The following is a 27507-nucleotide window of genomic DNA, read 5'->3' as shown; positions in this document are numbered from 1 at the left end:
TACGTTTGTAAACAGTACTGAAATAATGCAGGCACTTTCAGCACAGATCTATCCATACTTTGAATTTAAGCCTAGCTTTTAATATGCTGTTACTAAAAGAGATTTTATTTCTAGCAAGCCCAGTCTGCTGTTTGCCAAGATTTATTAAAACACTCATAACTGGAAGGGTTAACAAATGTAGACAACGTGTCAACAACAGGTAATTCCAAAAAGTTCAAATTTTCTTCCCCTATAGATCTACAGAAGATAAACAACTGTACACAATCTTTTATTTAATTCACATTTCATCCGAGTGCAGATGTACAGAGGAAGTGGGCTTGTTCCTGACTCAATTCCTGAGGAAGTTTAATAAATTAAAATGTTAATCTGTTCTTTCTCAACTCTGTTGAAGGCATCACAGAAGTATCTGACAGTGACAGATAAAAAATAGCAGGCTATTATGGTATCTACTACTCAGTTAGTACTAACATGCAGAGACGACTGGTCTTATCGTCTGAGTGATACCATACGGTGTAGTGTTTCCTGGCACATCCATTCTTCAGCAAGACACACATAAGACAGAAATCAAATCTGCAGCGCCAATAGTTATAATTCTTCTAAGACCTTCATTATTTCATTATGAAGCAGTGCTCCCAGGAACCATATCTACACAACATGGTGCCACATTTTTACTATCAATAGGTGCTCATTTACTAGCACCAATTCACTCATGTTTTAAAAGATTTTTAAAAACACCCATCAGTGTTCATTATCACAGATCGTTTCTCAAAACTGACTATAAAAGTTGTTTTACACAAAGTTCTGAAAGCAATAGTTGATAAATAAAGGCCAAAGAATGATGGCATCTAGCTTTCAATTCCCACTTCTTCCACTGTGCTGCTGTGTGGTACTGTAAAAGGTAGTTTCACTTCTTTGTTATTAGCTATATTAGAAAACATTAAATTATTTCATATTCAAAATTGTTAGATGATCAGTTGCATCCCTTTCTATTCAGTCTTGATTATAGAACGGCAGCTTAGTAGTCAAACCATTAATTTTTATAACAAGACTATGTAATTACTGACAATAAAATATACAAATATCTGTACCAGCCCAGAAAAGGCAGCATGTAGTAGGGTTTTTTACATACTCCTTAAAAGGAGACAAGCACAATCCTTAAGTATTTTATATCCCCAAGAACTGCACCCCAAAATAGACAGATTTCTTTAAAACAGAGGTTATCAATAGTGTCTCAAAATTCAAGGTTACTAATGGAATGACAGCTTGAGCTCTGAACCTCCTTTACTTTTGGCAGTACTGTATATATGACAACCAGTTAAAGTATTTTCTTTTTTAAGCAGAAAAAAATCATGAAAATTTTAAAAATGCTTATAAATTGTCTGCAACTGGTTTGGGTATTTTCTCTTCCAAATGCCTAATTAAGGTCACTTATTTAGTGCTTTTAAAACACATTATTTGCATTTTAAATGGCAAAATTATGTTAAATGTCAACTCTTTGATATTCTATAGCATAACCCAGGTGCAATTGTTGCACTGCGGACAGCTTTATCTAAGCAACACGCGCTTTACCTAGATGAGTCGCTATTTCTGAGCATGACTTTAAATAAATAATTTAAAATGGAACAAAAAGAGACAACAAAACAGAGCAGGCTCACAAAGTGTTCAATAACATAATGTCATATTGCTCGATAAGACTGACAAGTCCAAATACAACTCTGAACTTCATCAACAAAGTTGTTCTTCAATGTAAACAGAAAGAGCAAAAGGGGAAGAGACAAATGAAGCAGTTGAAACAGGCAGCTAAAAGGAATGTTGTAGAAAGACCTTCAGCTGATGCTGACATGTTAAAACTTATCTGCGTAGCCAGGCTCAAAAACATGCAGCATGCTGCAATCCCATGAAAACTTTCAACTGGATCAATAGGTTTGTGTTTTTATTACAGGCAGTCAAGCCTTATAATATGTACCATGGCACTGTGGAGTACCTGCCCGCAAGCCCAAAATTTTCTGTAAGCTTCTGTCATAGGAAAGACAAAGAATTCCAAAATATTTCATTTCTAGATGAGGACTGATGACAGATTCTGTCCCAAAGTTATTGAGGCAATATTCTAAGGCCACTGGAAATCTAGGTAATTTGGGGGTTGAATCACATCCTCAACAGCATGGAGACAATTTAAAAAAAAAAAAAAAGTCCTAGGAAGACAACAGGATAAAAGAACTCAATCACTTAGAGGCCACAGCAAGACCCAAATTTGTATAAATTTAAATAAAATTGTTCTTTCTATCAAGTCATATTTAATGTGAGAATGATGAAAAGACGTCAACTGTAATGGCACTCACTTTGATGGGGTTTTAAAAATTTCTCCATAAAACTTAATTCCCATCATAAATTTAGCTACTTTTTCATACGATATGCTCCTGCCCAGGAAGTCCATTCCTCAGCTTGTGCTACTGTTCCACCATGCATGCAAGGGAAGGAAACGTGCCTCCCTGGTTAGCTGTGAAACTACAGGATTTCCAACAGGTATTTTTCCTCTCTGGATTGAGAGTTAAAGAATATCTGTAAGGACCAATTTCACTCTTCCAGCCACAATGAAAAACTAAAAAAAACCAACCCCATACAAAAAACTCTTGGTTGACACAAATTGTTCATCCATAATTCCAGTATTTTCATGGGGACCAGAGAACCTCCCTTGGAATAACTAGTTGGCAGCACCCATCCAGTAATGGTTTTAACTGTTTTTCTTCCCCTAATATTTTTCTTTTATGAAAAGACTTGCGTAGGATGTAAACATTTTGTCAACGACAGGACAGGGATGTGGAGAAAGCACAGTCAGGAAGGAAGTTGAAGGCTATTTAAAATTCATCTGTATCTATGACAAATTAATGAGAAGGCTGGAAGCTTGTTTTTAAAAACACAAGACAGTTCACTTCAAAGGCTTCTTGATTCTTTGAGGTTTTGGTGGATTTTTTTCAGAAGAGTAAGTTCCACTGTTAGCAGCTGCAACTGATTTTTCTCCTTCCAGTTGCTGGAATTAGAGGCATGCTGTTTGTTCGGCGATAAAGTGAAGAACAATTTAATGCAGACAAAAGTTATTTTCTGACTGCTCCATTACTCCTTCTAGAGGCTGACTGGACAGACAGCTTCGCAATATGATTTCAGTCCTCCATTAAGGAATGGTTTCTTTCTTATTCTGTCTATGGCCATGTGCCTTTAGATTTTACTTTCCTTCTATGATGAGGCCCAACCAGATTTTTATTTTAATATGATTTTAACCTACACTCCTCCCACAAATTCTCAGAAGTGCCAGTTACTTCAGACTGGTTGACTCATGAATCTTAGGAGCAGTTTTCTGATAGTCTACACTGTTGCCTCAGTATGTTGTCTGCACACTGCCCCACTGTTCCTCAAGATGTCTGTACAGATCTTCTTACTTGAAATAAATTTTCTTACCTTTTCTGGTTTATTGTAAAAGAGGCTCCTTTAGCTTTATGTGATTACCCTCCACAAATGCTAACAAGTTTCCCCTTCTCTAGCAGACTCTAGTGTTACACTCTCTCACTTTCCTCTTGGATTCTTTCACCTTCTTTCCCAGAGTAATTCATTCAGACATGCTGAGATAGACACTGCCAGATGTGAGATGAATGCAAATGTTTTAAGAGTTCTTTCTTTTTTCATTCTAAATATTAAATCTATATTAACCATAACTAAAAGACTTCTTTGGCGTACTTTATCCTCAAGCTTAATACAATACAAAGCGCAGGAGCTTCAGACAGGATGTAACTATGCTGTTATCACAATAATCACCAGTAGGAAATGATGTTCTGTACTTCTTGACAAACTGTCTCTTAAAATGGCCAGGTCTGAGGGCAGCTCTACATCAAGATCAGAATGAAGTAATAAACTGAACTGACAAAGAATGATCAAATCCACACCAGAAGCTCATTCTGAAAATTAACTCACTAACAGTTCAAAAGTGATCAAGGGATTGTGTTCAACTACTGCACAACCAAAGACGAGGACAAAGAGCAGAAAAACTAGCAACCTTTCTGCTTTTTCTGTTTGCTTACTTAAAATAATCACGACATTGTAAAAGAAATAGAGCTCAGATATTTATATGGAAATGTAAAATCACTTCACCATTACTACCTCTCGCACTCACTTGGATACCTGGTGGTATTAACCTACCTCTTTTTGATAACTGAGCACCAATATGCAGAAGCAGTGATACTCTTAAGGAAAAAAATGTTGAGTTATGAATGGTGGACCATATTTGTTTGATAATGAACGCTATCAAGGCATGCGCAGCAAGCCTGAAAATTTGCAAGTAAAATAATTCACAACAAAAATTAACAGAACGAACTGGAGTCAACAGTGTTGCATACTCATGAAGCCCTTTCCATTTAAAATTCTCAATTATTTTATTTATTTCTATTTTTTTATGTTTGTGACCCATTTAAATCAGAGAGGAAATCAGTGGCAGTTTCAAAAAACAGGTTCAATTCCACAGATGCCCTGACTTCCTGGTGACAAAAGGAAGTACTAGTATTTTACGAAAATAAACATTCCAGACTATGGATCTATTCTGTCTGGTATTTTTAAAGGAAGCACAGATATACCTACAATACAGAAACATACCATTTTGTATCTGGAGTAATGCGTTCCTTAGTTGGTATAGTAGGGTAAAAAACAAAAGGAAAGAGCTTTATTCAATTGTGCTGTCTGGCAGTTCTCACTCTTTGTTTAATATCAGGCTATCAAAGCAACATGCAATACCCTTACTGTCTTTGGGCTCTCTGAATCAGACAATTGGGAGAGCTTTCTCTCTAAAAGTCTGCTAGGCTTTTACTACTAGGTATCTTCAAGAAATTAGAATTCCTAACTTTGAATAAATTATTTAACAAATTAAATGAAGAACAGATGTGTGCATCAGATATTCTTAATTAGATCCCTTAGCAAAGAATGAGGTAATCCACAATTCTAATTTTAAAACCAAACCAGCGTTTCACTGAACATCATCTCTTTCATATAACCATGGTTTCTACATAATTCAGTTACATACATTTTGAAATTAAACAGTCAATGACTCCAACAAAACAAAACAAAAAAAGAAACATTCATGGAGTGCAGGAAGGGCTTTCTGATTCAAGTTTTTTTTACCTCACAAAGTAGTAAGTCAATGATGTGGAAGACCATGCAGAGTGGAAACTTGGCAGTAAAGAGAGTGAGGAACCACTGGGATGCATACATATGAGCTTCCAAATTGAGGTCTGAGAAATGGCTATACAAGTCTGGTAACTGCTCCTAGAGTAAAGGAAAAAATAAATGCTTCAGTATTACTCACTAATCCAAGCTCTTCATCTACACTGACAGTACGTACCAGGTTGCTAAACACTGAAAAACACAACAAAGTGAAATCCTGCACAATCCAATTCTTTTGAGCAATGGAAATATGTTTCTTCATAAATTTCAGTGCCCATGTTTACAGTTTTTAGCAAGATATCCACTGTGGATTCTATCACGGTATCAAATAACATACTGAGACTATGTTGAGAAATTACAAAATCTTCAACAGTCGAAAGGCAGAGCAGTTGGGAAATCTATGTCATGCATAGTGTAAATTTTTAAGTTATTCCTTTGCTGTGTCTTGCTATAAATGCTTCTGCTATAGAAACCAATGGATACTAGAACAAGGAGATCACCTTGCAGAGCTTGAAAGCAACAAAGCACACAACTCCATCAGAAAATTTCTCTAACTAGGAGCATATATAAGCAACACAAAGTAAGCACTGATAATCCTGTTGTACACTGATGATATATTCGTATTTAGTTAAAGTAAAATTCTTTGTTAACATATGTAAATATTGAGAAGACCATATGCCAAAGTATCAAATTAATTAGTATGCAATGCTACTCCACCAAGTAGGAAATACACACAATTTGACACGTGAAAAAAAAGATCATTAAATTAACGTCGGTCTGCTTTGTTTGGTTTTAATGTATCTCACAGATATATATGGTCATCCATGATAACTGACTTCAGCAGCTAACAGAAGCACAGGTCAAAGCTTAATGAGCTGTTAGTAACTCCTTATTAGTCAGCACAACAATGTATAAAACTTGCAGCCATTTATTTATGTTAAATTGCTCTGACTATGAAGTAATTCCATCTGAAAAAGAGCAACATATTGAAAATAGTAAAGTCTACAAAATGACCCACACTTGATTCGTATTTCATAAGCATCAGGATGTCCTGATTTGCCTGACCTCTTAACCGTCAACATAATTCACAGAAAGTAGGACACTGATGGTGGCAGCCCAGAAGATACTCTGGCCTTAATAGAACAGAGACATTCTCTCTAAGCAACATCACAAAATAGGGAAGAGTGAGAGTAAGCAAACAGAGAGAGGAAAAAAACCAGATACCTAGGCTGCATAGATACAAAGATTAGCAGCAAGATTGGTATATGTCAAGACAAAAGAAATTAGAAATAAATCTGACTCACAATGTTTGGATCCAGATATTAAACTTCCCTGGTTTGGTTCTACCCCACCCTTAAAAGGAGAGGGTTTTTATTGTCCAGTAGCTTATGGAAGCAAAGCACTAATCTGTTCTTCATGCCAGTATTTCCATTTATGAAAGTAGAAGAATTTGTTACCCTGCCCCACCTGCATTAACTTCTCCAGCTGGAAAAATTTGCAATGGAGATCTTCAAAGTTATTTCTGTAGAGGTCCCTCAAGCCATAGTCATACATTATTTTCACAAATACACAGAATGCCTGCTCCTCCGGCATCTGTTTGGAAAAATACACAAACATGATTTTAAAAACTGAGCTGAGGCTGGAAATGCCTTACACAAATACACACTTATATACCTTACGCATGATGAATTCAGAACCAGGGATATATTAAAATTTTCAGCAGAGCACTCTGAATGTAGAATTAAGCAACTAAAATCTCAGCAGGACTATTCGCCTTGAGGAGCACCTTGATTTGGCTCTGTAAGACCCTCCTTTAAGAAAACGTGGGATCATATCATAGGTTCATGAAAATATACAGCTCTACAGCAGCACAACTGTCATCAGTATTCTTTGTGCCAAACAGATATGAGAACAACCAGTACACAACTCTCAGCTACAGAACAATTGGGGAAAATAAAGAAGAGAAAAGAAAAAAAGACAACAACTCAGGATAGTGATTTCTACTAAGAGAGACTTGGTTAAAAGGGAAAAATTTAGGAGAACTAAGGCATAACCAACCCTCAGTGAGAATAATGCTTATCTACTTTCATCCAAACCCCAGGACATCAAACTCTCTGAAGGCAGGTTTCCCACGATGAATAAGAAAATTACAAATTTTGCCTTCAGAACCTATTTGTGAGCTCAGGAGGGCTGATCCCATCTATTAACATCATGACTTTTTAAGAAGCCCTATCTCCATAATCTCTATTTAATTTTGACCACAATTTCTCATCCAACAGAGTTTAGGAAGGTGGTGCTAAAAGACAAGCTATGTGAGCCACTCTAAAGTTTCGTTTGTGGGCTTGAGCCCACTGAATGTTGGATTTGTGGGAAGCACTGTATCATGAAAACTCCACCGATAAGACATCTCCCCCATTCCCTCCACACCTTCAGGTAACACAATAGTAAGATAGGCACAAGCAGAGTCACTGCAGACCCCAAATCAGGTTTTCAATCACATTAAAAACAACAGTTCTTTTGCAGACACCAGATTGTAACAAAGAAAACAATTATTGAGTATCAAGAATGACAACTCCTGACCTTTTGGTATATTCACTCATTCAGCCTCTTGCCAACCCCTTATCAAATATCAGCAATAGATAAAAGCTCAGTATTTGCTTCAAAGAGAATTTTAGTCTCTTGATATTTACCTCCAGGGTTTCATCTTTTATGTTCAGCCTATGATTATGGCCTGTCTCCAGGGCCATGGGCAGACACTTTCATTTTCATTTTCAGACATCATAAATGAAAGTAACTAGTTAGCATAAAGAACTGCCAGATCAGCTGCTAGCTACCTGTCCAGGCTAGATTTGCTGAGGACAAGCTCTTAGGAATCTCAAAGCTCTTTATCACAATCTTATCTGGATGGAATGATCCCCACTGACAGCGGATAAAAGCTGCAGACAAGGTAAAGGGAAGAAATAGTTTTATCCTGACCAAAAGGCTTGAATCTGCTTTATTATAAGATGAACACAAATCTCAGTTTTTTTGGTAAAGTAACAATTATTTCTAATAAAATGACAGATGCTCATGCACAAGCACACCTACCTTGCACACTCAATCAGACACACATGCACTGACAATCATTCCTCCCCCGAGACGGGGAGAGGGAGCAAGAACAGAGGTAAGTACTAAGCCAAAGTCATTTACAGGCAGAGGCCACCGAGTCCTCGTTCTCAGTGGATAGAGGTTCTCCAATATTGCCAACCCCCAAAATTTAAAATCATAGATCAAGTTTTCATTTCTTATTTTATTTATTTTAAGCAAAACACATATTTTTTTGGCATTTCCATTCTGATTTTTAGCATTTAGATATTTGCTCCTTATTATCTTTTCTTTGGAATCACAAAAGCCAGAAATTTACCTTTTTTTTTTAAATTAAATTTTAGTTTTTCACATAGCAATGACTCCAAGACATAGACAATAAGAAAAAAAAGTCAAATACTGTAAGACTTACAGTAAAACGATTAGAGTTGGCAACACTGTCTTCCCGTGATTGGAAGTTACCTGCTCATCTTTGATGGGAATTTCATCAAAACAGCAAAATCACAAAAAGCCAGGATGGAGGCTCAGGCTACCCAACCATCCCTGAAACATATCTACACTGAAGAGAAAGGATATCCTGTCCCAGAAAAAAGGGAAAGGAAGGGCTCTAGAAATCCATGCAAAGATACAAGAGTTAGAGTGGGTCTTACAAGCATTCATAGCATACTGATTGGTTGGAGAATTTGAGAAAAACAAGAGTTTGAGGACATCCCGGGAAGCTCCCAACTTACATGAGTTCATTGAGACTGCTTCCCTTCCCCCCTTTCTCTGATTATTTCAGTTTAATACCCTATTATGAAAGCAAATGTTATAAAGGGCATATTAAAATGAATGTAATTGCCATTTAGTATTCCCTGTGTACAGGGCAATTTCTTCTAACTCCAGAAACACTAAAAACAGAGGTGATTCGCTATAGTAATGACAGCATGCAACTAAGTGAGAGGAGCTGAAGTATTAGTCAAATGTTAAGAATGTGACACCCACTCATTTCTAAACAACTCTGGTATTGAAAATGGCTTATTCTTCCAGTGGAACTTAAAAATCCTTCTTTGGGTAAAAAGTTGATGGCAAAATAACTGTTAGAAAAGCTAATTTGCAGTATAGGTGGGATTGCAATAATGTGACTAATTCAGGTTTATCCTTAAAGAATCTAAAGCTTCTCTGTAACACTGTCACTGTGTATCATGCATGCTCCTTATGTCTTCAAGGAGTCAGAGATCTCACTAGGAATTACAACTTAAATTAATCTGAATTTGAGCTCTAGATGCCTTAGGAAGTATGTGTATAACATAGATACCACCAAAAGCTGACTCAAAACCACAATCTGAAATGTATTTCAACCATGATTAATAATTTATTAATTAAAGCCTGACAGAAAAAGCAGGCAAGAGCCCGTGTAAGAGTTGTTGTTGGGCTTTTGGCTGGTTTATTCAGATATTCTTTACAATACCCACACTACTTGAATCTGCTGCTTTTCCACTGATACATCAAAGTTAAAGCATCTTACAGGTATAAAAATTGTGTATTTATCTATCTATCTCTATATATACATGCACATGTATATATAGGAAGCAACAAATCAAAGTTTGTACAGTTTTTGCTCACAGGCTAAAATATCAAGGTTAAAATTCAGCTTTCACTCAAAAGATTTTATAAAACATCCCTAGGAGAAAAAGTCTCACTGAAAATTAATGAGACTACTTGCTCTGGTTAGCTACTCTGAGAATATGTCCCGAAGTTAAATTCCCCGTAAACACAAAGGGAGTTCACCCACGTGACAACTAAATGAAAAGAAAATATTAGTATGTAACAAACCAGTTTCAGATTTTGACACAAAAGTACTTGACAATTTAATGGATTTCTCCTATATAAAGGAAATCTACATTCATAAAGATAGAAGCTGTTAGTCACTATTTGCCAAAAAGCAACGAGAGGAAAATGAATACAGACAAATAAACAACAGTAAATATCTGTCAAATAGCATGTTACAGTACTACTGATTTTAAAGCTGCTTTCGTTTCAAATATCAAAGCTTTCATTTTGCAATTAACTCACATGAAGTAGAAGCACAGCTGCAAGGAAAGACTGTCCCTGGCAATAGCCAATGTCTTCATCATAGACAGAGTATGCCTAGAAAAAATAAAAGTCAACATATATTTAAAATGCACACAGACATTATCAAAACGTGTTATAATCAATGAGCTATTCAGAATATGTAATACTATGCAGGCTAAAATAATAAAGGGAGTGAAACTGTAACTATTCTTGCACAGGCTTTCAGGGCACTTAAGAAAACATCTGCAGGTCACCCTCAATCTTCCATAGATGTAATATTTGTGAGTTTTTATTTTTATTTTTCCAACAGCATGAAAAAAGTTGGATGCAATTTCCCTTCACCTAAATCAAGGATAATTCCGCTGAGGTCAGTAATGATATAACTTCAATGACTTAACAAATATGATATAAAAACCAGGGTAGTTTGTGTTGTGGGAAGAGTGCTTGTTTGTTTTTGGAAAAACAAGTTCTGACATCATGAAAGTATAGAGCCTGAGGTTGGTTGTTAGAATACCTCTGAGAACTACTCTAGCTTGAAAATTTAATCAGAAACAGTTTTTCCATATCCTTGTTAAGCTGAAGAATGAACAAGACTCATTTTCATGTGGTATAACTGACATACTACTTTTTTCTTACTCTTAAAAAAACAAAACTAAAATAACCAACCTTTCTTTCTCTCTTACTTTTCCGAGACAAGACGACAGATACTGTTTCTAAAGAGATGTCAGAGGATGTTAAGAATTTGAGGAAACTTGAGAAAGTATAAGCAGCAGCAGGACTGACATTGGAGAAAGAGACATCCTCAGAGAGTAAGTAAGGTACTAAGGTTACAGCCAGGGAAAACAAAAGCACAAGGTCAGAGTTATGGGGAGGAACAAGCCACATGAATCAGAAAATCCACTTTGCCCCCAAACCGCCACCAAGACTGTTTATAGATGAGAATGTTTCAAACTGGAACACCGTGCTTATCTTCTTTTTTTAAGTCTTGAATGACTTCAAGATTGCAAATTCATTGAAAGGAAGCACAGTGAGACTGTGAATAAACAATGTCAGGTATGCTGGGGAACCAAACCCACCTGAGTCTATCATACAATATTTTAAAGTTGGCTAAGCTGCCTCTTCAAAAGGTAAGAAGAATTGTGACTCAAAAACAGATGTGACTCCCTTCCAGCCAACAGTATTATCATAATTGCAAATAATTTCTGCCAGAAATGTTGAAAAGGAGGCCAAAACATATTTAAAGTCCTTAAACCACCTGTCCTTTTTCATTCTGATGGGCAAAAACTAAGAAAGAAATATTTATAAGGAATTCTGTAATGATTTCAGAAGAGAAGATTTCTGTAAAGAATATAACCTGAGTATTCCTTTCAAGGTCACTGTTTATAAACAACTCATCCATACATTTCATAATACATTTGTAGCTTTGTGATAAACTGAACTGTGACTTACAGCTCTTAGCCATTTGTCTATATTGCTTACCATTCTTTTCAAGTATGTTAGATGGGATTAGTTAGAATCTGATTGAAAATAATCCCAGTCCATTGCTCAGTTTCAGTGGTCAAGCAAATACAAGAAGACTAGTCATATAAATTATTGAAAAAAAATTAATGAACCATTACAAACTGCTTACTAGTTTAAACCAGCTCTAGCCACAAAAGTAGAATATAAAAAATAACTCTGTAAGTATACAATAGCAGATACAAAACTTTGAATTGGAAAAAAAGGATGCTCTCCTGGAAAACATTAATTTAAAATTACTCTTTAGCTACTAAGCACTGAATTAACAGAAATTACTTTCAACACTTAAATTAATATTACATATGACTAATTAGAACGATCCACAGGTTAATCATCATCATCATCATGAGTCTTTGTCTATTTGTTCCCAAAACCTATCAGTTTATGAATGCCTAATATTTTATTTCTGCAATATTCTTAAAAGCTGTATTATTTCTGCTTTTGAAAGGCCAGGTCTGCTTACAAACAGATATGCAGAATTACAAATAATAAATTTGATTTATGATTTCTTCATAGTACATAACAACACTTTTACTTAAAAAAAAAAAAGTTGAAAAATTAATAGCAAATTATGAACGCGTGGGGGTTCTCTGTTGTGAGAAGCATTATTAGCACAATAGCTAGTAATTTGCTGAAAACAGCAATAAATTAATCCAAACAAGTTTTAAAATAACTATTGAGAAACCAACACATTGGAACAAACTGCCTCCAAAACTGACACAGATTAAAAAGGAAAGAAAGTTATCAGAAATAAAGAAGCTACTCCTTCTGAGATTGTGAAAAAAGTTGAAACGATGGCAAAAGAGGCAAAATGGGGAGGGTGCAAAAAAATCCTCACTCTGCATGTTAAACATAAAAATATGACAGAAGACCAAGAATACTCTCATCATCAACTTCCTAAACACATTAAAACTAGCAATAAATCCATTTCAAACACATCCAGAGCAGGAAGGCAAAGCCTCTACTTGGAAAATATATGATCAAGGTAGAAAAGTTGTATTTAAACTATAGCAGAAAATCCACATGAACTTTCCTTGTGTCTGTTTTATTACAGAAGAATCACAGGGGTTGTCATCCTGCTGGAACCATTTCTAATGGGATGTGTTGAAGGATCTGTCTCCAACTGAGTATCAGAAGAGATGATAAATGAAAAGGAATAAAAATACTAAAAATTTATTAAGAACAGACAGTATTCACCCAAAAAGCCTGGGGGGGGGGAGGGGAGGAGGGGGGGAGTAAACTGGTAATCCACTAACTGGCTGATTAAATCAGAAGAATAGATGACAAATTTGAAGCATTTGTAAAAAGAGGTGATCCACAGAACTACAAATCAGTAAGTACTGGATAATTTGGTTTAAAAAAATATTTCAGATTAATTATTGCACACAGATATATACAGGATATACAAGAGAAAAATGTCTGAGGGCCCCAGTCAGTAAAAGGATGTCATCATTAACAAATCTTTGAAGCAACCAACAACTATGAAAAAAAAATATTAACTGCTTGATCTGCTTGCTTTTTGCAATGCATTTCAACTAGGTCCTTCCCCAAAATCTGATTTTCACAAGCAGCTGTTATCAGATACTTACATACTAACTTCAGTTCTGCATGAGAATTAGATCAAAGTGAGAAAGATTCTGCTGTTAAGTCAAAGCATCATAATCCCAGCAACTAAAGATTTATTTTTTAATGAAGTCTCTAAAATCTACATGATTTCATTGTATTTGCCCAAAGCAAAGAGATTTTTGAAGCTATATGCATATTACATTTCCAATTATACTTTTTTAGTTTTAAGTAACCTATGGGACTTGATATTGCTGAAATATAACGTAATTAACCAAAACAGCCTCAAAAATAAGGATGCTGCCTACAGATACCACTATAATATTGTATTATTAACAAAAGATCTAAGATTAATTATTTAAGATTTGTCTTTTTAAGGGACTGAGGAGCATTAACTTTGTCTTTCCACATGAAATATGAAAACAAAGCAAAATCCCAAATCCTCTATTGCCGTTGCAGTCTTTGTAACTTTGTAATTTCAAGGCAATGGGATTTTTCCCATGACAACCTGCGACAATGTTGTCGTCTTTTTAAGTTATTATTTTCTTAAGCTGTTGGGGAATCTCCAATCACAATACTCTAGTTAACTGAGATTCTAAATATTCTCTGTCTCATAAATGGGACTTAATGAAGATTCTGACTTGAAGCCTACTTTCATTCATTTTAACTAAATGAAGATGTCACAGAATGAAAACATCTTTTTAATAGTTATCTGTCTTCTGAAGAGAAGAACTACTATGCAGTTATTAGTACAACATCATTAGAAAGCAAATACTTTGGAAGCAACAGAGTCTCCTCAAATAAAGTCAATGATAGGGAACTGCCTGCATATTGGGAAAGTGAATGAAGAATCCAGAGATGAACAGAAATTCTTCTCTAAAATAATTAATGGAAAATCTCCCAAGATCAGAATCTCCTGTAGACAGAAAAATTCCAAGTAAGCAGCATTTGAAAGACAAATGGAAAGGTTGCTGATTTGAATTTAAAACCTCAGATTTGGGATTTCTGCAACTACTGTGTATGAGTCCCAGCAGTTTTAAAAAAGGAAGAGTAGAGAGTACGTCTCAAATTCTAGAATGAAACATTTTTCACCATTTTGCATCCTCATAAGCATGAAAATGATTGCTTATAGTTGCTGAAGGTTCAAATGTACTTAAAACAACAAAATGCAAAACACTAACTAGCAAATACAAGCTTACAATCACATTGCCAATTTGCCTTTACCATAGTAACTCAATTACATTAGAAACAAAACATTACAATTACATTAGAAACTAAAGAGAGCTCATGAAAAATATTTCTCTAGTGCCTGCCTCATACAAAGGTCTTACATTTCCAGAGCTTTCACTCCCACACGCACACTTCAGGGCAATGCAGTGGGAAAGGTATGAGCAGAGGCTCTACAGATCTCCATCTCTCATCTGCAATAACAGTATCTCTCCTGTCAGTAATAATGTTTCCTGGCACAGGAAACACTCACTTCTCTGAAAAAGCGACAGGCACACTGGCACAATGCATGTTAACAGCCATACAAGATATCCAGCACCTGTGTCCCAGGAAAAAGGAAAATGTAACAGGAATTGAATGCAAGTTTTTTGGGGGAGAATTACAAGCCTGATTTGCTCTCATTACTTACCTTTGTGTTGCTACCAAAATGACAGAAATGATCTAGGGAATCTACTCGATGTCTGATACAGACATAGCTCTGTGCTGAAGTCCATTTTAGTAGAGTTTAAAGTCTTACATGGTGTCTGAAAAACCAACTGTCTCAAGAAAACATCCATACTTTGATGCAGACTTCTCACACAACAGGGTACTTTATTACATGCTTGGTCGCTGAATAATTTTAGTGACACTATAATTTAAAACTCCATACCTAAATTTATTATAAGGCTAACAGTTTGAAAGTAATAATATTCCTATAAATGCAGCATTTCGGATGTATCACATTATACAAGGAATTTCTGTGTTAACTGAAAACTGTATCTTTAGAAATCAGTTACTTGTTTATTGAGTATCAGGGAGAAGCACGTATATATTATACAATATGCCTCCTCCAGAGCTATAAGGGCCGAGAGAATGAAGAAATCCTCACATTTTTTCAGGCAGGCCTCCAAACATACTAAAGCCTTCACTCTCTTTCCAGCACTCAAGATTCACAATCCTGACCTTTTCACTAGTACAGCCTCAGCAGAAACCCCATATGCAAGAACAGTACCACTGCTTACTTGCTGAGCACAGATGCACAGAGAAGGAACCTTATTAATATGTAAATGGAAGAAGACAAGATAACATTAAAAATCCTTTGCATGAAACAAGACAACAATATTTACTAAAATTGCTCTTCAACCCAGGAACAAAGAAAACAAACAACTAAAGATAGACAAAAAATAATTCTTAACTGATTCTGTTTATGCTTCTGTGTTTATTCTAAAATTGGCCAATAGACTCCTATAGGAAAGAAAGAGATTTGCTCTCTCTAAAAAATGATCAAACCAAAGTCGACAAATACTGAAACTTCCTGTTTGTAAATTTGAGGAGATGCTACAAATTGAAAAATGTGGAAGAATATGTGCACGCTGAGAAGAGGTGACCATGTGAAAAAAAGATGCTGCAATGAAATGGAAATGAAAATGTAAAAAAAGGATGAAAGTTAGACAATCAGCTTACAGGACAGCACTAAGCAGCAGTTCTGCCATGCTGAAGGATGAGCCAAAGACTAATCCATCATTCACAGCATATCACAGCATAGAAGCTACTGGTCACAGAAGAGCAACTCAAAGACATTTTCACATTTCAATTATACAGAAAAGAAAGCCAAAACCCCCCCATATTGGAACCCACTCAGTATCAGCTTTGCTAGAAAAAGTTTATTATTTCCTCTACTAATGTGGGTACCAACAGACAGACAGGCATTGGAATGACAACTAAAATGGAGTGTTTTGTTTCACACTAAACCAGCTATCACACTGATCCTGTGCATAAAACCTTCAGGCAAGTATGACTGGGATTAGGAAAAAACTTACAAATTTGATCAGCCAAGGAGATAAGTATTTAGTAACAAATTATGTCATGATACAAATGATTCATATCCTTCCATAATGCCTTTGTTTACTGGAAAACACTAACACCAACTTTGAATCTCTGAAAAGTAATTCAACATTTTTCAGAAAATCAGGAAAAACTTGTGTCTATTTTTCCAGTTTGCCCAGTAAGAACACTCACCTAGCTAACCTGACTGATTTCCCTGCAACATACTCCCTTTCTCCTATTAAAGTCACAGTGGTTGTTTGTCGAATAGGAGTTACTTTAATCAGAAAATTAGACAAAACACATCTTGCGTTAAATTCTGCACCGCATACACTCCAAACAGTTGAGAGGACTGTTTCTGCCAAGTGCTTTGATTCCCTGGAGCATTAAGCTGTTAACTACATATGCACGCATGGAAGTAGGTCAAGAGTACTATTCTGCTATGCATTGTAACACAGAGAATGAGCTCTTTAAATAGAGCTAGAATTCATATAGTATTTAAAGAGAAAGTGTGCAAGAAACAGTACTATTTTCCCAAAGATGTTTGCTCTGTGCAAATCTAGCTTATGCCATGTTCTCAAGTGAAATCTCCTATCTAAAATCTGGAACTCTTTTCATTCCTTATCACCATTGTCAGCCTTAAAGTTTATTTTTAGATACTTTGTCACATAAATGTTCTCCAACTGAAAAAGTTTCCATCTTTCCCGATTTCCTACTGTTCTGAAGAAGAGATTAAGAGACGGAACTAAAACTGACAGACCCGTTAAAATGAGGCAGTGAGCTTTTAATGGTTTTCCTTTTTATCTGACAGCTCACATCATCTCTCATTTCAGTGGGGAATGAAGAAAATGCTCTTCAGCTTTTTACCCTCCCACTTGAGGATAGACCTTTCCAGCCTTATTCAATAATCCCATTCTTCAAATATCTTGCTTTCATGTTAGAAGAAGGGCATGAGTGCACAGCACCTCTGTTAAAAGTTATTCTTGTAATACAAAGCAGCCACAATATTACTTCCAACACAGATTATTAATTTTTTTTCCAATGGAACGGCAAGTTCATAAGCAAATTAATTAGCTTTTAAAAATATTTCTCTAAAACTCACCACATCAATCATAAACTCAAGGTCCAGTCAGACCCGGCCATAGACAGGTTATCTGTAGAACACAGCCATAGCTGTTTAAGAAAACAGTGCAAGGATGAAGGAAAAGTTGCTGCCTAGAGATCTACATAGCAGTTATGTCTGATCTCAATACTGACAAGTAGGTAGAAACTGTCAAGAATAAAAATCAGTAAACTTATGAATAATTCAATGTTGAAGATTGGATGTGGCTGTTCTACCAGGAAGCAATGCTTCCCAAATCCTTCTCTGAACCAATGAGCACATAAAAGAATGAGGCAGTCAATAGAGTCTACTAGGATTTTTAGAAAACCTTCAACAAGCTCCCTTCCCAAAGGCTTTTTAGGGAACTAAGCTGCCACAGAAGGTCCTCTTATGCACTCAAACAACTGATTAAAGGATAGAAAGCAAAAGGTAGGAATAAACAATCAGTTCTCACCTACAGAATGAAGGTGAGGTCACGCACAGAACCTTACAGAAAGACATGCTAGGGATGATGCTGTTGAAAATATTCACAAATCATACAGAACACATAAAAATAGCACAGTAACAAAGACTGCTGATGAGACAAAGTTGTTTGGAGCAGTAAATTAAAAGCTGACTGTAAGGATGCTACGCAGAACATGTTCATATCAAGAGAAAGTGGCAAAGTGGCAGAGGTCATTCAACTGCAGATAAAGACAAAATGCTTCACAGGAAAAGCAGTCCTCAACTTGATGTACACGCTGACAGGCCTCTAATCCAGATCCTTCAAGAAAAGAGGACCAACATCTGCAGCAACTTTCTCTCTGCAAGAGCAGTAGAGGCCCTGAGAGCAGGGAAGGCTCCCAGCTTTGGAAGATGGGTAGAATTCTTCACTTTTAGTACAGAAAACCCAGGAAGATCCGAGATCTCTGCCTCTGTGAAGCTGCCTGCTAGACAGATAATTCCTCTAAGTTGCTTCTAGTTCAGACAGACTCACTCCTTTATCTTCTCTTTATTAAACAAAATAGACTGAGATACTCATTCATGAAAAAGAGTTTTTCTTTCCAAAGTATGTTCCCAAATCCTTTCATCATCCTCATGGAACTTCTACAGATTCTTTCCAATGTAGAAGTAGTCGTCTTTAATTCTGGACACAGTAATAAAAGCAGCAGCTGCAGCTGTAAAATACTGAATTACTCAAGTGATTCTATTCCTACACAAGATACATCTATCTATACATCCTTTAACACCTCATTATTTACCATTCCCTTTTTCTCTGTGTCATCAAGACAGCTTTACCAGAAATGAATTTTCTGTTTTCTTTTAGGTGACTAACCAGAGTACACCAAATGAACAAGTGATCTTGCATCGAATGAACAAGTGATCTTCATGATGCCTTGTCTGAAATACATTTATTCAGTGCTGGTGTTTAGTAACCTGCTAGCTAGCCAGTTTTTAATTCTTTAACGTGTCTTGTTCATGTTCTAACTTGTCCAGCATTTATACATTTTTTGCATGGCAGACTACATGATCTACAGAATTTTGGTAAAATTACCTTCACCAATGAAACCTGTATTTTTTTTTATTAGCTTGCCAAGATCTATTTTCAGTAAACTCATAGTAAAAAATTTCAGTAAATTTCATTATAATATACTTCTCACATTTAATTCTCGGTAAGTTGAATGCTATTCCATCATTTTTCACTTAACTGATATCAAACTGACAAGCCCACAATTACCTGCATTGTCCTAGTTACTCTTTTCAAAGACTGGCACAGGAACTGTTTTCCTGTAGCCCTCTAGAGCCCTCCAAGATTAATGAGAAATCAACGTAATTGCTTCAAAGTTCTCTTGGCTCCTTTATTTTTTACTTCTTTTTTTAATATGAATTACTTATGACAGTGAACTTCAATATATGTAGCCTAAGCAGCTATATTTAAGAGTCATCCAAATTATTGTTTGAATAGGAGTCTGTATCACCATAGAATTTATCTGGAGAACAGGAATATGTATCATTATACCCCAAAGGCAGGACACTCTGTTCTGCTTATGACAACTCCATCATTTCTGTCTATTAATTAACTGAAGGTGGAAACACAGTAACAAGGAAAAGGAAGGGAAGTGGAAATGGCTTTGTTGAAGGCAATCATTTATTCTACATGTAGAAAAAAATGTAAAATGAAAACTGACTGCCAGAAACACAATAAAATCTGCAACTGACAGCCAGAGAACTAGCTGTCTAGCTGCAATATTCTACCTTCTGGATCTCTCATGAGCACAAAAGTCTGTCTGTACAAGCTGGACAAATCTGTTCATTTAGTACCTCAACTTCCCCATGTGCAAATCGGAAAAAATTAAGTTGATTGGAAAAATTAGAGGTGATCCAAGAGCTACAAGTGAAAAGCTATGCACACACATTGCTTGTGGAAAGGTCAGCTAACTTGTTTTCTAGATAATTATCTAGAGACATTTTTGCTTAACCTCATAGCAGAGCTTGCTCTGAGGGTTTCTCTTCCTCTGCAGACCTCTCTACCAGCAGAGCAAAAAAAGTTCCACTACACCATGCTTCTACTGAAGTGGACCTCTGATACCAAACTGCCCATTAGTAAAACTAGCTTGAGCCTCGCTCTTCTCATACACATCTTAGGAGATATAAAATGCAAGGTTATAAAAAGTACTTCAGTCTATGCAGTGCTGCAGAAACACTACACTCTCCACATGCAATCTAAATAAAGCTTTAAAATCTTATTGATTAGTGACTTGGATCAGAACAGGGTTATCAGGGCAAAATACAGTCATAGTAAAATATGGAACACACTTTAAAATTCAGAGTACTGACTGTACCTTACAGATTTTGTATAGAGATTCCTGACCGTCTCCTTCTGTATCTTTGAAATAATCATGTGCTGGAAATGTACGATGAATATCTCGTGTAATGACACTTTCTTGAGCAGAATCCTGTAAAATAAGAGAGAAAAATCCTGATGTATTAGCCCGGTAACAGTGTAATTAAACACAACAGAATATAAAATTCAGTGTGCAGTCAACGTGGATACATTAGATAACTGCTTTACTGACTCATCCTCCAAAAATGCTTTGAGAAGAAATTGAAAATCCTCTAGTCTCATATGCAGGAATAACTTGACAGTTTAACAAGAGCAACGTGGCATGTTTTCTGTCCTTCAGGCTTACAGTTCAACTTTAAAACTCATAGGAAATTACTAGTTATTTAATTGTATGTGCATTTTTACCACAGAACACATGCTTACTGTATTTCTCTGGAAGTAAAAAAAAAAAAAGAACAGAAAATTAGACTGTCTCTCTCTTGCAAGCTCAGAGGTATTATTTTTAAATGTATATCATCTACCATACAAACAGCGTTAATTACAAATTGTAACTGTTACTTAGAAATGTTCAAAGCTTACCATTAAGTGGTCTTTAAAAGAACAAACCCAGAAGTACCACCAGAAAATGTTATACTGTCAGATAAATCCCGTATCTTTCCCTGCTACCATCCAATTCAACTACATTTTTACTTTGACTAGCAACTAAGGATAAGTTCAGGTGCCTAAACAGTGGTGTCAGATGCCATTTTAGAAGCCTGAAGACAATCTTGCCTGGTAAGCAGTTGCTACTGCAGAAGGATACAAGTCTGCTGTTAAGTGCTGCATCATCTCTGCAAGCTCCATGTGGATGATCTGCATATACAAAGACAGCTACAATGACACCAAATGCCCATGTTTAGGCAACCGAGTTGTTCCCTAGACATACCTAGCTCTGTAGATAAAGAACCAATTGCTTATGATACTGCATTTCTATAAAAAAGATGGAAATCATTGCAATCAGACCTGAGAAATACCACTGTGTGTATGAGGAAACGGCATCAAAATGTCAGAGCTGGAACTACAACAGTTAATCAATTATCTTCAGGTTCCAGTTACCCTCAGTGTGAGATAGTACCTTTAGGTTCGTAAATATCAAACGGTGCTTTTGTCTATTACCTTTGTAATCCTAAAGGAAAAACCAACAGAATCCTCACCTGCGACTTAGAAAATAAATCCTTTATAAATACTTCTACCTTGAAAACAAATTATCTCTGTTACAGAAAAGCTTCTAAACCCTCAGACTGCAGTTTGTAATCCAGGACTCTCCATATAAAAACTTCTTTACACCTGCCGGAGTCACCAACAAGGTAATCTCCCGAATTTAGGTGGTTTCCTAATCCCATAAAGCCTCTATAGTGAGCCAATGCCACACAGGAATACAGTTGCCTGTGGGGGTTTAGCCAGAAGTTCACAGCAATTCCCAACTACCGTTTCCTTTTGGGCCCATCCATAACCAATACACATGAAGACATCACCATGGGCTGGATCAGGCTACCCCAGAGATGAAAACCCATCATTGTACTTCTCCATTCACTTCAATGGCAGCTAAGAAAATAGCTATAGTTGCAATGAGCATAAATGTCACTGTAATATGTTTTCTAACAGCACTCAACTGAGTATCACAGATAAGTAAGAAGAAAAAAAAAGTTGTGTTTTTTTTTTTTAAATCTAGATATCTTCTATTCTCATCTGTGTTCTCATTTCCTTCGATTCTCTCCACCCTTTGTGCTATACTATGGCTTCATCTTTCTTCCCCATCCCTCTGTGCACTTGGGACAATCTTCCAGTTTTTGCACATAGAAGTCTTCCTCTTTCTGCTCTCTCAAATCTCTCTCTAAAGTTCATGGGCTTCCTGAATCTTTGCTATCATTAATCTATCCATTTACGATGTCCTAATTTTCAGTCATCTCGACTGTCGCTTTCTCTTTGCTTGACAATGACATTTTTAGTACCAGACAATAACACGATCTGTATTTTGTAAAATACCAGGCATACTGTTATGTGTTAAGAAAAGGAAATCTTACGAAGAAAGGTGATGTTTGTATTATGCTAACTGGTACTGCTGGAGAAAATAAACACACTTCTATGCTTTCACCAGGTTATCATCATGATTTTCAGGACATCTAAGCATCATGCAACTATTAGCAACCAAAACTAACCACAATCTAAATCACATGCAACGAAACACCGAATAAGAATAAAAATTTAATAATAAACAGTTCTCTAATTAGACTTCTTTAATGAATATTTTCATTTACATGGCTTTCAAACAAAGAGGGGCCAAATAACTGCAGTCTTCCTCCCAGATTGATCTGACATTTCAGTTACATTGTGAGGAAATGCCTTAAACAGCATTTAAGATCTACCGGTACAGCACAGTTACTGAGTCCATTATAAAAATCTGTTACATTAATTCTTCAGCAAAAATTTGAAAAGATCCAGGCATTTTAAAGAAAGTTACAGGAAGGCCACGACATCCAGCACATACATGGCTTTTCTGTCAGGCAGGCAGATTGTGTTTGAATTCCCTGTATTTCTATGTTTTCTTGAACTGAGGCCAACATATAATTGAGCACATAGAAGTTGACAAGGTAGATGTCTGAGGTAGGACCAAAAAATATTTGTGTAAAGGCCCAAATGCAAATTCGCATTTACTGAGTTAAAAGGAACCTGAAGCAGAGTCTTCATTCAGCATTATTAACAACAGATGCTTCTAAAAAACTAGAGGAAAAAATTAAATGGACCCAAAATAAAATTTAAGCTGAGAGGCAGGAGAATTAACTCCTTCTCAAAAGACAACATCCACCTGAAATATGACAAACCATAATCTAAGAGAAACAAGAAAATAGTCTAGGGTGAAGATCAGTGTAGAACTACTTCTTAAAATACATAAAAAATATTTCGGTTAAGTTTCTACCTTTTCCCAGATAAGAGTTTGTTGATAGTGCTGCTCTCAGGAGTACCACAGCCAATGAGCTTACAGTTATCCAAATTTAGGTTTTATTCTTCTGAAAGTCATGATTAGTTAATTTATTATGAAAAAAAGCTAAGGTGAGATGGCTATCAAAGCATTCAGAGTTCTAATGATCTTTCTCACTTCTAATCATCATTTCTGTGCTGCCAACTCAGAGAAACAATATTCTACTGAGGAAAAGAATTATCTTCATATGTCAACTATATGACAGCTGACATCCTACTGAACAAGCTATCTACTTTGAGTCGTCTCACTTTTAAAAAAGCTAAACTTCTGCAACTGTGAAGCAACTGTACTGGAATACTGACTCCTTGACATTGCTGCCATTTTAAACTATTAAGATGCTGCTGAATGCGGACATTTGATGCCAGAAGGCAGACTGACATAGAAATACAGAACAGAACAGAAAACTGTTTATATTAAATAAATTTAAAAGAAAATTAAGGGTACATAGGCACTCACAATTAAGAAATACAGGGTCATCTTTATGTATGTACATCAGAAATTATTTTTTAATTAAGAACATTTCACGCACACTCCAAAAAGGACCTCTACTCATTTGTCACCATGAGTGTACCTATTCTGCTGATGAAGTACGTTTAGGGAGTAGAAGAGACGACTGTAGGTAGAGCCTTGCTTCCTTTGTTGAAAGAACTGGAGGATACGTGTGGTATAAGCCAGAAGAATGTATTAAGAAAGAAAAATCTCTTGGGGCATAACATCTCAATGCTGTGTTAAGACTCAGATCTTTTCCCCACTTCCGCCCAAAATTACTTATGTAAACCAGGCACATCACTTACGCAAAAAATCCCACGAGTGGTGATCTGAGTTTTCCTTACTATACAGCTGCCTGTATTACAGTGGTTGACTCAATATAGAGAAATGCAGAATTACTTACAGCTGCAATTAAAGGAATTCAAGAGTTTTATATGAATACTAAAAAAATAATAAACCAGGGGTCACATGTGTCTCACACCTGGCATTCAAACTGAGCAGTACTTCTGACCTCAATCACCTTGTGTTCCATTTCCCTGGTTAATAATAATTCCCCATCTCAGTAGGTGTTACGAAAATCAATTAACATCTGAAGCACTGAAATACTGTAGTGATGAGTCCTACAGAAATGCCAAAGAGTAAAATAGTAACTTCATCCTCAAATCCTGCTCTGAATGATATATAGGAAGGCACAGGGTTACACAATGAAAAATACTAAGGGGGGAGAAAGAAAAAAAAAGAAAAAAAAAAAGAAAAAAAAAAAAGTTGCTCATTAGATAAGCACTATTCCTTCTGTACACAAAGCAGAGATCCCAGGAAGAAGACAACCCAAAACCACAGAAATATATGTGATCGAGAATATATCATTATGCATAGGAGTAGGCAGTTCTCACATTGTACTTCCAAGGGCTTATCTCCATCAAGTTTGGTTTTATCACATATGTTTACACACAAAAACAATATGATTTGTGTGTGCCAGAGACTCAGTACAAGTTCACTTGATTGGACCCATTTAAAAGGTCTGCATCTCTGGTGAGGTTCAATCAGCTGATTTTGCATCATATTGTCCCACCCGTGCTTCATCTCTTCACTAGCTAAAAATAGTGAGGTTGTGTCCAGAGTACCAAGGAAAGTAAGAAAAGGAAGGAAAAAAAAAAAACCAAAAAACCACAAACCAAATGTCGTGGTTTAACCCCAGCCAGCAACTAAACACCACGCAGCCACTCACTCACTCCCCCCCACCCAGTGGGATGGGGGAGAAAATTGGGAAAAAGAAGCAAAACCTGCGGGTTGAGATAAGAACAGTTTAACAGAACAGAAAAGAAGAAACTAAGAATGATAATCATAACACTAATAAAATGACAACAGTAGTAATAAAAGGATTGGAATGTACAAATGATGCGCAGGGCAATTGCTCACCACCCGCCGACCAACACCCAGCCAGTCCCCGAGCGGCAATTCCCTGCCCCCACTTCCCAGTTCCTAAACTAGATGGGACGTCACATGGTATGGAATACCCTGTTGGCCACTTTGGGTCAGGTGCCCTGGCTGTGTCCTGTGCCAACTTCTTGTGCCCCTCCAGCTTTCTCACTGGCTGGGCATGAGAAACTGAAAAATCCTTGACTCTAGTCTAAACACTACTGAGCAACAACTGAAAACATCAGTGTTATCAACATTCTTTGCATACTGAACTCAAAACATAGCACTGTACCAGCCACTAGGAAGACAGTTAACTCTATCCCAGCTGAAACTAGGATACGAAAAAACTTCAAAATGGGCTTTCAACATCTAAAATTACCATGCCCTGGAAATCTGGTGTATCATGTCCCTTCAGGATTAGTTACTGAAACTTTTCTACATGTTGTATGGAAAGCAAAAACTCCCAGACCGCCACAGGTGATCATCACTCTTGTTTAGCCAGAGATGTACGATGTGGAAACATATGACCTGCTGATAGCAGGATGAGGTACCCTCAACAAATCCATGCCTCTTCATCCTGAAAAGCTGTAAATTTAAATATTGACGCGCCAAGTGCACATTATTAGACATTATGACATTGTTTCAGTACCCTAAGCATTTTGGTGAAGGAACAGATTTTTTTGCATATTGTTTATTTTGTTCCTTGAAGTTCTTTGTGGTCCTGTGCATTTCCACACATGCACACATAGGAATATGAATAACAACTTTAAATTCTCTAAAACACAAACACAAATAGGCAGCAAATACAAAATACACAACATAGATGAGGTCAGTTAGTATGGGTTTGAAATGATCTGCGTAACTGTCATGTAGCTTTGCCCCTTGTTATTAATGACATCCACCCAAACTCATACTTTCAGTGAAACTGACATCATGTTGTGCAAGCATATATACACACGTCATCAACCTCCTTCATCTCATCATTTTCCATACATATCATAACCCTCCAAGTAGAATGTGTGATCCAAGAAAATCCCTGGTTCCCTACCAATCAGTATTTGGAAAAAAATCAATAGCTCTTCCTTTTAAAAACATTGAATAGAAGATGTTTGGCTTATGCTCAGTTCTTTTGTAGCATTTTTGTAATACATACCTTGTAGTTCAGCTCTTTTCTATAAATAGATTTTCTTTCAATCACCATCAGCTTTTATTCAGCTGAAAGCATATAATACTCAAAGAGTACTAATTAACAGAGAAACAGAAACTGAGAAAAAAAGCAGGGGATTAGTCTTTAGAGACTTTTTTTTTTTTAACAGTTACATATCAAGATATTTAAAGTGAACACAATATTTAGGTTAGTTCAGTGGTCAGCTGAACTTTGCAAATTCTGGCTCAGTATCAGCTGTATTTATTGCTGCTTGGGCAAAACTGCTTTCTACAAGCAGAAAGAAACAACAGTCCTACTGGACATGGGGCCCAATCAATAGTTCAAATCTGAGCAGTCCTGGGCTTCTGACAGGTCAAGCCTGGACCTAAATTTAGTATCAAAGGCTCTCTTCTCTCATCAGCGTAATATTTTGGATTACTAATATAGCTCTGCCCAAGGAAGTAGACATCTTCTTTTGTCAAATTATCTCCCATTCTTCTCAAGCTGTGTTTGACAAGGTAGTGGGCAGCTGCTCATGCCTCAAATTTTGAGAATTCCCAAGACAGGATCCTCAGAAAAGCATCTACAATGTGCTCCTTTTTATACTAGGAATGCAAAATTACCAATCATGTCTAAATAGCCAATTCTCCAATTGTTAAAATGCTTGTGGGCTGGGACCCTAATACTTTTAGATGGAGTACCACTGGGACTGGATTGGCCAAAAGCTTGTTATGAACTGTTCTGTTATTTATATGATCACCCACGTGAGTGCCAAGGAAACAGGGAATGATGCTCATTTTGAAAGGCTGTTGTATTTCTTTCAACACTTAAGTCAATCTTAAAACCACTTGGGAGGAGGAGCCCTGATGAAGACACACTGGCCAACTGCCCAGTATGAGGCTTTTAACTCTCCCAGAACCTGGTGCTGACAGTTTTCAGCTACAAGATGCTGGACAAGGTAAACTTGGACCACAGAGAATGACAACTTCAAGATTCTTAAAGACTGCACAGAAAAAAAAAAGTAGTACTAGAATAATAAAGAGACCTATGTAAAT

At 36.4% G+C, this 27507-nt stretch overlaps 1 protein-coding gene across 9 annotated transcripts in view; it reads right to left on the bottom strand.

Moving 5' to 3' along the window:
- The window catches only part of RABGAP1L (RAB GTPase activating protein 1 like), a 268383-nt gene that overhangs the window by 100457 nt on the left and 140419 nt on the right, over positions 1-27507 (bottom strand). For 8 of the 9 annotated variants that reach the window (XM_069789632.1, XM_069789624.1, XM_069789623.1 and 5 more), the window contains 4 exons: positions 20377-20490; positions 10342-10416; positions 6670-6795; positions 5161-5304 (listed from right to left, as the gene is read on the bottom strand). In XM_069789632.1, the coding sequence (XP_069645733.1) occupies positions 5161-5304; positions 6670-6795; positions 10342-10416; positions 20377-20490 (459 nt within the window). The remainder of the gene's footprint in view (positions 1-5160; positions 5305-6669; positions 6796-10341; positions 10417-20376; positions 20491-27507) is intronic. The other variant, XM_069789631.1, reaches the window with a different exon arrangement.

Source organism: Haliaeetus albicilla, chromosome 8 (assembly GCF_947461875.1).
Source record: "Haliaeetus albicilla chromosome 8, bHalAlb1.1, whole genome shotgun sequence".
In the NCBI taxonomy this organism is placed as follows: Eukaryota; Metazoa; Chordata; class Aves; order Accipitriformes; family Accipitridae; genus Haliaeetus; species Haliaeetus albicilla.
Note: the sequence above shows the minus strand (reverse complement) of the source record. Positions and strands in the feature narration are given on the sequence as shown.